The sequence below is a fragment of the Dermacentor variabilis genome, chromosome 8 (assembly GCF_050947875.1).
Source record: "Dermacentor variabilis isolate Ectoservices chromosome 8, ASM5094787v1, whole genome shotgun sequence".
Classification (NCBI taxonomy): domain Eukaryota; kingdom Metazoa; phylum Arthropoda; class Arachnida; order Ixodida; family Ixodidae; genus Dermacentor; species Dermacentor variabilis.
This window is the reverse complement of record NC_134575.1, coordinates 88,786,036-88,798,303: the sequence shown is the minus strand read 5'-3', so window position 1 is coordinate 88,798,303 and position 12,268 is coordinate 88,786,036. Positions and strand designations below refer to the sequence as shown.

The window sequence follows — 12,268 nt, the reverse complement described above, 5'->3', positions numbered from 1 at the left end:
TTTATTTCACATTTTTGGAAAGCTAATCATACAGCAGTCATTCCTTCTTGCAAAGCTTGTTTGCGACGAGACTCTAATGTTGTTGGGAGACTCTCTGTGCTGATCTTTTAGTGACAGTTGGTGATTTTCCGTTTAATACTGATAATTTATTCTTGATAGCTGTTTCTTGCCCTAGTCAGTACAGGCACCAGTACCTGATTATGCCAAAATAAATACTCCTGCTATAAATATATACATCTGTGATTGACTGTTCGATGTTCGGTTTTATATTCAATTCTTAATACTTGTGCTTAATTCTTATTCGCAAAAGTTGGTATTTGCCCACCTTTAAATTTACCTCATTAAAACTTCTTTCTGGGCGAGTTGGTGCATACTTGACATAGGAATTGTAACAGCGCCAACACATGCATCCACAAAGTAACAAGGACGAGACACAAGCACTGTTCTTTACCGCCCCAGTGCAACTTGCGTGCTATAAGAGACGTCGTACTGTAGGGTCCCGAAACTACTTCAAGAACAAAATATAACGAGCCCCGCGGCCCTGACTGGTTGCCTTTGATGGCCAAATGAACTAGATTCCAGATCACTGGAGTGTTTGCTCTTTGATTTCTTAGGTGCATGAGCCTTCACGGACGAGGACGCGTGGCGAGCCCTTCGTGCCTGGCTTGTGGACACTAAAACGTATCGCTTGAGCACTTGCTGTTAGGATGCTCAACCTTCCACAGTTGTCGCTATGTGCTGCTGAACAAGTTCCAACAACTTAATCTCGCTCGAACTGCGCTTAATGATACGGTGCTTCCGAACGGTCCTGCTTCGACTCGATATGAGGCTCACAAGAATCTGCGGGAATTCTCGCCATCCACGCGAATATGCTATCGTCGGCAATGTTTGTACTCTGCGCGCGACAGTGTGATGTGTTGTTCTTTACTCTCTTTTTCCCCCTACTTTATCTCCTTTATCTCCTTCATCTCTTCCTTTTGATTTCACTCCTCTGTAAGCGGGTGGGCGTGGCGCCCTTTTGGGAGACAATTGTCAGCGCCATTTTATCTCTCTTTGTGGTGATTGTATACGCTTACATGATTAATGATAATAAGAACGATTATTTGCAGATGCACAGTGTGTGACGACGTGCCTGCTCTTAAAGAACTAATGGCTGTGGACATTTTGATCGTGCAGTTTTTACAGCATTATGCTGTTACAGTAGTTTTATCCGTTACTGGTTTTTGCGACTGGCGATGCGTCACTCATAAACTATCTAAAGAAAGAAAGAAAGAAAGAAAGAAAGAAAGAAAGAAAGAAAGAAAGAAACCCTCAGAAATTTTCTCTGCTGATAATTTTGAGCAGGCACTACTCATGTATTTTGCACAATGATATGGAATGTTATTTTTCCCCTCTTTTATTCATGTTATCACCTATGCAAGTGCATTTTGTTCTGACAAGAACTTGTTATTTTGATGTGATATTGACTATCCCAGTGCATTTTTATGATAGTGTGAATATCGTCCTTTGCAATACAAAAATGCCAACTTGTTACTTTTTTTCTTCGCTCTCTTCCTTTTCCTGTTCCATATGTCTAACACAAGAGCATATATTATTCTTGTCCTACATGATTGTTTGCGGAAATACGCCCACCTGCTTGGTCTGTATAGACTGCAGTATGTACAAATAAATAATAAATAAAGAAAAAGACCCCCCCCCCCCCCCCATCGCCATATGTCACCATAAAAAACTGGAGCATTGCAATTACGATGTTCCTTAGGGCCCCCAGGATGATTGAGTCTCACGGCCACCGTACGAGCACATTCACGTCAATGAGTGAATTAAAAAAAAGTCTGCGAAAATGCAACGACTTTTTTGCAATATTCATGTAATGATGACTGTTTCTTTTGCATGGTGTTCGGACATCATCGCAGAAATAAGTTAAACAGAAAATGCGGCGGCATTGAAATACGCTCCACTTCCTCTCCCATTGAAATCGTCGTCTTTGTTGGGTCAGCCAATTTTGATCTGGGTGACACTCACGGATGTATTTATATTATATAAGAAAATAGTGCCAGTCTGAACGGCCGACTTTAGGTTTAAATCGACTCTCTGCCATTTTCGTAGTTGGCCTAAATGAACGATTACTTGTATTTGCATGAAATACGAGGGCGAATCAGGAAGTCCCTACCCCTATTTTTTTATTAGCCAAAGTAAGCTACATACAGGTAATTACAAACAAACATACTGTTCTACGTACCTTACGCTCTTTTCCCCCATAGTCCGTACAGAGGTTCAGACATTTGTCCCATGGTAGCAGAAAACTTGAGATGCCCGTTTCCTCGTCGTCGTGTCGTCTTTTCACCGTGTGTCCGTCCTTTTTAGCGCTACCATCAGTTTTAAAGAATGCATCACCGACTAGCCCAGCACCATGTTTTACTGCAGTAGAATTCGTCCGACTGACTGTGGCAGTACCGTCGGACTGCTGTCTCGGCTTCATCGTTGCACATGAATCGCTGTCCTGCCAGGAACTTCTTCAGCGCACCGAAAATGTGGAAATAACTAGGGGGCGAGGACCGCACTGTATAGTGGTTGGTACAGACTTTCCCACTGAAACGACCGGAGCTTGTCGGCAGTTCTGATTACTACATGTGGCCTCGCATTGTCGTGGAGTATAACCGCGTTATCCACATCGAGAATTCCTCGGCGTTTTCACTTGATGGCAACCAGCAGACGTGACAGTGTGGAACAATAACTGTTGGCATTGGTGGTTGCACCTTGTGGCATGAAATCCGGCAGGAGCGGTGCGGCGATTCCAGAAGACCGTAAACATAACTTTTACAACAGATGGCACTGAACGGAATTTTTTTTTGTCACAGACGAACCCGGATGCTTCCACACCAAGCTCTGCATCTTCGGTTCCGGCGTGAAAAGCATAGCCACTTTTCATCGCCAGTAACACTGCGGTGCAGGAAACGTTCACTCTCCTCGGCATACGGTTGCAGATGATTCAGTGAAGCAATCATTCGCCTGCCGTCCATCTTGTCATCCAACTGCTTAGGCACCCACCGACATGAAACCTTCCGGTACCCTAAGGATTGTGAACGATGTCGTGAACACTCCCATGCGGAATGTCAAGCTCCCGGGAAATGTCCTAGAGGGCACACGCCGATCCGTCTGCACCACTGCATCCACGCGGGAAGTGTTGTCGCCCGTCAGCGACGCACGCGGCCTCCCCAAGCACTCATTGTCATGCAAGTCTTCAGGTTATTTTGCGAATTCACAACGCGACCATCTCACACTTCTCAAATCAAGACACCTTTGTGAAGTGATTTTTAAAGAGAAATGGAAGAGATAAGTGCAGTGCCGTAACTGTCTCTCACAGGAGGACACCTCAACAGCACTGCACGGGGAAAGGGGTGTGGGGAGAAAAAGATGGAGATAGTGACCGGAAGTAAAAAGGAGAGAGAGACCGGAATAGCGAAAAATAAAATGCGACAATGTAGCAAAGCGTTTGCGGGGCCTACAGCCGCGCTCTGAGGTGTGTTGCTTCGCAGAATTCCATCAATGCCGAAAATGCACGCTTGGTGATGGAACTGTGAGCATTGGGGAAGCGTAGGCACTGCAGGGTGGTGCATGGCAAGCCATATCGGCGGTAGGAGGCGTACAGAGCCTCCCTCTCGGTCTCGAAGGCCGGGCAGTGAAGCAGAAGGTGTTCTAGTGTCTCCACGTCGTCGCAGTTACCACACACGGGGCTGCCGGTTCCCGTGAGCCTGTGTGTGCGCGCCGCTGTTTTGTAGCAGCCGATGCGCAGGCGGAGAAGGAAGGCGCAGTCAGCCCGAGAGAGGCCCGCACGCGGGAGCAGGCGCGGGGGCGTTCCCGCCGCGACGCGCCGATCGGGCTGTTGCGCAGTGAGGCTGCGCAGAACCGCTGTCTTGGCCGCGTCGAAGCTCGTCACCAAGTGGGTGAGGGGAAAGCGCTCACCGTGCGCCGCCTTGGCGAGGGAGTCAGCCTCCTCGTTGCCTGGCAATCCGATGTGCGCGGGTATCCATTGAAGCGCCAGGTCGCAGCCTTGATTCACGATGTGTCGCAGCTTGCAGCCAACTCGAACAACAAGGGGCACTCCGCCGTAGTCCCTGGCCAGCATGCAAAGCGCCGCACGAGAGTCAGTGAGAATGGCCGCTGACACAATGTTCGGATGTTCCAAAAGAAGGTCGGCAGCGAGATGGATGGCGGCGAGTTCGGCCACTGTCGATGACGCGGCAAAGCGCAGTCGGCACTGGCGCGTTTCCGAGATGTCCGGTGCCGTGCAAGCCGCAGCACCAGACCCGTCCGGCGTCACCGAGCCATCGGTGTAGACGAGAAGTCGTCCTGCCAGACACCTTTCCCCATACTAGGGGCTGCATTTCCCTGTGGATTTCGATGGACGTTTGTACCTTGCTCCATGGAAAACGAATCACACTTCGCTCCTCGTACGCCATGTACGTGTGAAGAACAACTGTCATCTTAAACAACTGACAGCAGTGCCGTGCCGTGGAGCTACCCGCAGATATGGCCGGGCCGGTCCGAGAACGGTCCACCACTGGGAATGTATATGTTGACTTCGTGTTTATAGTCGTCATTTTGCGTATAAAAATAGAGACAAATACTTAATGATTTGCCGTCGTATCTGTAAGGTGTGAGCTGCGTCGCTTTATGAAATTTTTAAACCCACGATAAGAGCTTTTACCAATTTATGTGCTCTTGATTGTTCTTTAAACTTTGTGGTTTCAGATAACTTGGAGTGCTGCGCCCTCTGGAATGTTCCATGGCGTTCCCACTGTTTGCAGTAACTGTCTTCGTAATATTACGGCTGTCACTTTGTCACGCACTTGGCGACACGAAAGGCGGTGCTCCTGGAAGATTGGGATGCAAGGAAAGGAATGGCATACATCTCCGCAGCTGTTACGATTACATCATAGGTAATACTTCTTTCGTTCACGTATACGTGTACTTGTGATAAGGGTTGTAGGCCATGTTTCTTATGGCCTAGTTTTCTAGCGAACAAGATATTCTAGAAATGCTCCACATAATATTGTTGAAACAACAGTTTCGCTGAGCGATGTGGATAAATTCGGGAAGTTCTGAAAATGCACTGATAGATGCGATTGTTTACAAAATGCTTTTATATAGAATCGTTCTTTAAGAGCAAGTGTCTGCAAATCCTCACGCTGGACATATTATTAGCATAGGTAGTCAGCCGGTGGCAAGGACACTCACGAACTAATAGCTTTATGAATTATGGTCAACGTTCTTAGAATAGTACGGCTCGAAAGAACAACTATACCACGGAATAGTGATATCGAACATGAATAGTGATACCGAAATATGGCTGGTATATGAAAATAAACGCCTGCGAACGAACCAGTGAAATCAGCCCGTACACCGAATTTCAGACAAGCTTTACGTTACTGCGCGCCCTGCGCGATTGCCCAACAGAGCGGCGAGCGCACCGCCATTATTGGCGGGTGCCAGAATAATAGTCGATTTTGCATAAGCCAACAAGTAATAAGCGCCATCGTTTTTTTTTGAGACAAACGTATTTAGAAGGCATTGCCCTTACTCAAGGATTACTCAAGGTACCGAATGTATAGTGAAGATAGATAATTGGCACTGTGATGAGTCAAAGCCACCTAGATAGCACAAGGCCTGTACGCTGTGCTTTATGACGTCATGCTACTAGGGCCGACTATCATAGGAATCAAAGGGAAATGCTGCCGAGTCAGCCGCGCTGATCTTGACATAACCGCTTTCGTCACGCCGTATTTGCGAATAGAAATTTCGGCCCTAGTAGCGTGACATCATAAAGCAGAGTGCACAGGCCTTGTGATATCTAGATAGCGTTGGATGAGTACGGCCGCATGAAGGGCAGGGGTAATATCTACAGAGGAAATTTAACACCGAAAGTGGCTGGCCATTGCCAAATGGCACTTAAGAACGAAAAGTTCAATGAATTCGGCCCACGGAGCTGAACTCCTAAAGCTTTTCGTTCGTAAGGACTCTTTGGCAAAGGCCGGCCGCCCTCTAAAGGGTTTTGTCCGGCATGACAATTCGCTAACACCTCTCCGACGAACAGTTATACGCCTAACTATTTTATTTATACGGTCCCTTGGTCCATACCAACCTAGGCGAGGTGCAGCAATAGGCATCAGCGCCATAGGCGCGCAAGGGACACCGGTTGAACCAACGGTTTTACAGGGAAGCTGTTCAGGGACTTCCACAACAACGGTTTACAGATGGCGTAGGCAGACTGAATGACAGCCATGATGTTAACTCAGCTTTCTTCGGATCCCACAAGCAGCCATATGATCGAAGCGTCGGTGAAAACGATCTGCTTGGAACCGACGACGGGGATGAGCCGTCACTGGGCCTGATTTGTACGGCCATAAAGTTGCCCGTCCCGCGACCACCACCGCGAAGGCCTCCGTCAGGAAAGAACGTTTCATCACCAGTTTCTGCTCAAATAAAGGTCACCGGTAACGTTAAGAGCGTCAGACAATGTCGCATGCATCCCGTTTCCGGGTTGAACATGTCGAGGAAACGCTTTATCTTGACGGGCGCCGTGATGGTGACGGGACGGGGCGGATGACAGCTGCGTGGATCCAGCCTAAAGCGAGGGCTACATGGGGCGTTTTTATCCTGTGATTATCGCGCGCCAAAAAAAAAAAAAACGCGCTGGCGGGACGCCGGCCAGGCTACATGAGGCGTATGAGCGGCGAACGCCGCCGCAGTGTGGCCAGAGAAGGCAAAAATGTTTAGGCTACCACTAAATGAACGAACAATGCTTATATGTTGTTTGCTTGTGTTATAATTAATAAATTATGCAATAAATACCCCACTAATATGTCTATACACCTTACCAGGTATGTTTAGTATTGTATCGATATTTTTGTGGATGTTCAGCGGAGAGAGTTGGCCGGAAATGTTTCGTCTGGCGACCTTGTGCGACTGAAACGGGTGCGCGGATTGCGCAGAGTTTCAGCGCACGCGCCCGAAGTGTTCAAGGGATGGCAAGGAACGGTGAGACGGCTGGCCGCTCGCGCCGAAAACAGACAGAAGTGACTCCGACAGGCACTTCCGGCAGCATCAGACGCGTGCGCGCCGCGTCAAAATCTAGCCGGTCCCGATCGGCGGCGGTGGGCGTTTTTCTCGACGCCGGGCGTCAAATCGGCGCCGTGAGGCGAAAATCGCCTCAAAAACGCTCTATGTATTCCAGGCTTATTAGGCGACAACGCAGCGCGTTACGAGCACGTCAGAAGGCGCAGCCGGACGTGGGCGTTAGCAGAGCCGGCGGAGCGAGCAGAACCATGCGTCCTAATTAATGGAGTGGACAGAAGTATAGTATATGCTCGGATATGTAGTGTTTGAAGAGACTCGCAATAGACGTAATGAAGCATTTTCAAAGTTTTTGGTATATTTCGGGCAGTGAAAAAATCGGAGCCTGCGGGGACTTCCGAGAAGTGGCAAAACTCGCTTAACGCACGAGTTGCTCGAATTTGCATAGATCTGCGAAATTTGTTTTGCTTCCCTGCGAACCACCGCCCCAATCAAGGAGACAGATCGGGAGGAAGCTGGCTTATAAATTCCATGCGACAGACAAGGGGCTCGGCCACTGCAGCTCGTGCGAGCTCGCATAACGGGTATTTTTGCGCGAGTGTTGGTTACGCATAAGCACGAGAAGAGTGAAGTCATGGGGGCATGTATGGCACCACGTGATGCCGTCTAACAAGTCAGCCTATCGGCGGTGTAGAGATCACTCCACTTAAGACCTGACTCAGCATCTGTCAAAATAGGACATACACTTCCATCACATATCTTATATTTGTTTTTAGCGGTGATGGAACAACAACAGTTTTCTGTCGCAGTGACACAGTGACAAACCGCCACATTTGCAGCAGTTAAATGCAGTCGCTAGATGCCAGAACTACGTTGTCACGAGTCACGACTATGAGCCGTCATGAATTGCAGACAGAAAGAGAGACAAAAGGGAACAATTTCTCCGGTTTCCGCAAAAAATATCACGGAGAAGAACTAAAATCGCTGTAATTTTATTCAGCTGACCATAGTCAGATTGGCTGGTGGTCTATATATATAAATTATTGCCCACGGGTGCACACAGCATGCTGTAGCGTTTGTGCAGCCTTACGGGAAATTTATATAAATTTTTCCCGCTTTCAACCGAATTTTCAGCATTTCATTGATTGCTCTTCCCGTATGCGCAGTGGGCGCCGGCTCAGCAGGAAGCGTAGTGGCTAACCGCCTCTCGGAGAGCGGCAACTACAGCGTCCTTCTCCTCGAAGCCGGTGGAGAAGAGACGCCAGACCTTATGGTTCCTTTCATGGCACCCTTTGCAGCCAACAAGAACAACAGCTGGCAGTACGTCACAGTGCCGCAAAAGCATTCGTGCTTTTCCTTCCCAGGACGTGTGAGTGTCTTGTGGATGGATTGATTTTGTTTGTTCGATGTAAGATTGCGTGACCGCACTAGCCACTTCCATGTGGCGCTATTGTGCATAATTCGGATCCAAAATGGCTAAAATATTTGTTAATATACCAGTTGCCAACTTGTTTCACCTTTACCGAAAGAACAAGTTCGCTCCTCTTTGCGTTACCCCACGGATTGTCTGCTGCCATCTACGAGAAGCGCGGCAAGCTACTGAGACCAGGCCAGCTCGTTCATGTTGTTTTTACCAGAAACGTGCGGATGAGCCAAGCTCGTCCATGGCACGGAAGGGGCTAGTAAAAAATAGTGAGAATTGCGGTAGAATTTTCCTTCTAGGGTGATATGAAAACTCGAATTAAGACTGCCTGTTTTATATTCAGAAGTTATTGCAGCCGTGAAATGTTGCGCGCGGCATCATCGACATGGTATTAAACATAAGAGCAACAAAAACAAAAAAAGCAAGACACTCATTTTTGGAAATTACTGCATAAGGCAATTGATTGTACTTGAGCCCTGCGGTACGATCATTTTTTAGGTCATTTTGGAAGACTTAAATATTTCCTTCCTTAAGTCAGTAGCAGCTATCATCGTAGGGTACATGACAACACATGCTGCTTGAGTTCATACACAACACATACATTATGGTACACGTATAATACAAAGCAAACATTACACATTCGGGCAAGTCTTCAGTGCAGGAAAAATAGTAGACGGAAGGCGAAAGCATCCGTGCACTTAGATTTAGGAGCAAGTTAAGGAACCCCAGGTAGTCAAAATTTTCCTTGTTCCTTTCTACGGTTAGCCTCATAATCAGATCGTGGTTTAGGCACGTAAAAACACATAATTTTAATTAGTAATGTCACGTTGTAGTGACGGGGAAGAACACAGTAGAAAAACTGTGGCTCACGAAACCAACTTTTGGTTGGGCGAACCTGCGCCAACAAAGGCAGGTGACACCGAAAACAAGGTATACGTAAACTAGTAGCAAAGCTTTCATAGAAGCCCACATGTCAAGAAAATGGCGGCTCGTTTCAACTGTCACCATCTACGTATAGGGGGGGGGGGACAACTAACTGCAAGCAAAAAGAAAAAAAAAAGAAAAGTGACGTCGCAACCGGAAATTAGTGACGTCAAGATCCTATGCTCTTTGGCGCGAATGTTTGAATTTTTTTTTAGCGTCCGGCATTTCGACCGCTACGCCAGCAGTTTTTCTTATGAAGATGAGGCGAGCTTGGGACTAACCTGTGCTGAAGCGTCAGCGTGTCATTAAACTATAGGAGTGGCGTATGTGTTAATGTGAACATAATTATGCTGCCATTGACAGCGATTGTTCCAGCAGGTTTCTTAGGAAGGTGAACGAACAGGATGAAAATAAATGACAGTGCCACACAGGTTTCAAAAGCAACTTCACTTTTATTCGTCTAGAATAATGCAACCCGTATATATGACTAAAGAAAACATGTTTCAATGAATGAAATGTACTATGGCCAGCACACAGTCGCAAATGAGGGTTCCGCATTTATCGCCACGACGAGACACAGCGCGTCGGATGCAGCAGCGTGAACTTGTACGATAACAAAAATCCTCCACTCACACCTTTCGCCAATGAATGCCGAGCGCTAGGTCATGCAAAATTTGAAGTGAAGCGCACGCCACACTTTGAACAAACACGCAAGGAAATAAAAAGAAAAGAACACGGATGAAACTACCCCGTTCAAGTGTGCAACGCCATTCCGCACGACATAATAGCTGATTTGCGCAGCCTTGCCAAGTCTTGTGACAGAATCAGGGGTTGGTAGGGGGTTACCAAGAACGAACTAATAAATTGTGAATTGAAAAAAAAATGAATATTTGTTGTTTTAGTACAGCAAGAATATTCGAAACGATATATTTACTCGTATGACAGTATTCTGATTAAATATTTCAGATTTTTTTCACATAGGTTTTCTAGTTTTAGTGTTTGTCCCCCCCTCACCTAGTCGCGCTTCAATCGAGCACCACTAATTGATGTCTCTGGTGATAGGTTTTGGTACGCTTTTTGCTCCAAGCTTCGCGACCTGTTTAGATGGACCTTGCTCAAGGCACTTGGAAAGCGACGAGCACAGTTGGCAATCGTCGAAATCTGACCTGCAGGTTAAGCGCGGCCTTTTACGCATCATTCGTCGAAGTTTCCGGCGTAATTGCTGGTAGTCGCATACCTTCCAGAAACGTCAACGCTATTCCCGTCGCGCGTGCAATCTCATTACACCAGGTTCAGCGAGAACGCTCACGACAGGTAGTATCAGCGATAACATTACAGTAAGTACGAAATGATGCAGGCGCGTCTTGAGCTGAGCGGTAGTGTTAAGTTGTGTAGCGGATGAAATGCAGTCCCCGAGAAAAAAGATAAATAAGAACATGTGTCGGTATCATGAAACGATTGCAAATATGATTAAACAATGCATACTTCATCAGCTACGACTGCAGCCTATTATTATGGGCATTAACAAAAAAGAGACATATCAGTGCTGAAGCCTCCTGGTCATCGGTACACGTATTTTATTATGCTCTATGCTTTAAATCCCTACGATATGTAGGAAGCAACACCTCTATACCGTGTTGGGGTTCTAGGGCTAGTGCACGACAACACATTTTTGTTCGTTTCAGTACCATTCACGCTGTACCTTGAATATGCACTTGCAGGTGTCACTAGTTAAGGCAGGCTGGTCGATTCGGGAATGAAAAACTCAAGGAACGTTCATTATTGCTGAAAGAATATGTTGCGAGCCAACTGGCAAAATAATTAAAAAAATGTGGCTGATGATCAATGGTTAGCAAATGTTAAAGTTTTTTTATGATTACCGTGAGCAGCCAGCATAATCAGCAGCATGCTTTGGAAAAGCTTGAGCCATGAGTTTGAACGGGGCTCAAGAATATTCCGACAGAATTGCGCTAATCGATGAAACCAGTGGCTGAATGGTTGCGTACTCTTGCGGACAATGTTGGGGTCCATATAAGCTTTAGAATGGTGTAATTATTATAATTTTTTAGACAAACTGAAATTCGTTTTAATGAACTTCTTTTCTCACAATGGGCACAGACTTTGCAGACACCATGCGTAGTGCTGCCGATCGACAAACAAAAAAAGGTGCTAGTTTGTGCTGTGAATGTCTTTCTAATTTCCACTCCGTGTGCTGCACTGTTCTTTTCCGTATAATAGTGCAACTAGCACAGTAATGTGGACGTGAGCGCCTTGACACTACGTACATTGACCCGACAACATTACAAGCTCTAACTGCCGCGAAGATCTTACAGGTCATGCGACCGAACGGGGGGCATTGGTTGAATGTCATTTCTCATTACCGAGGCATGAATTCGAGGCGTTCTGCTGATAAGTTCTTTTCGTTTTGCACCTGTCGAGACAGGTGGCTGCCATTAACACGGGAAAAATTCTAGGCGGCACCAGTTCCATCAACTCCATGGTGTTCGTGCGGGGAAGCCAACATGACTTCAACCGATGGGAAAGTTATTACAAGGCCATCGGATGGAACTACTCAAGCGTGTTGCCCCACTTCAAAGCCATCGAGACATTCAACGTGAGCGGGGTGCCTGAACACGTCAGTGAGTTGAGTAGCCTCTCCGAGGACTAGATATAGCACTGAAGGACTAGATACAGCACAACTCGCGCACTTGGCTTACTTTCCTTTATGCAGTGAAAAGTTGAGACTTCGGGGTCTACATTCCCGTTCACACGAAGCCCTTATGCCAGAACTGTTCGCAAGAGATTATTGCAGGAAGTCCTGCTGTTTGCCGTATTATTAGTGAAGGC

At 46.9% G+C, this 12,268-nt stretch overlaps 1 protein-coding gene across 2 annotated transcripts in view; it reads left to right on the top strand.

Moving 5' to 3' along the window:
• Positions 1-12,268, top strand: part of LOC142590390 (4-pyridoxate dehydrogenase-like) — a 92,148-nt gene that overhangs the window by 33,639 nt on the left and 46,241 nt on the right. For both annotated transcript variants that reach the window (XM_075702474.1, XM_075702473.1), the window contains exons 2-4: positions 4,753-4,940; positions 8,241-8,443; positions 11,865-12,060. In XM_075702474.1, the coding sequence (XP_075558589.1) occupies positions 4,787-4,940; positions 8,241-8,443; positions 11,865-12,060 (553 nt within the window). In that variant the 5' untranslated portion in view covers positions 4,753-4,786. The remainder of the gene's footprint in view (positions 1-4,752; positions 4,941-8,240; positions 8,444-11,864; positions 12,061-12,268) is intronic.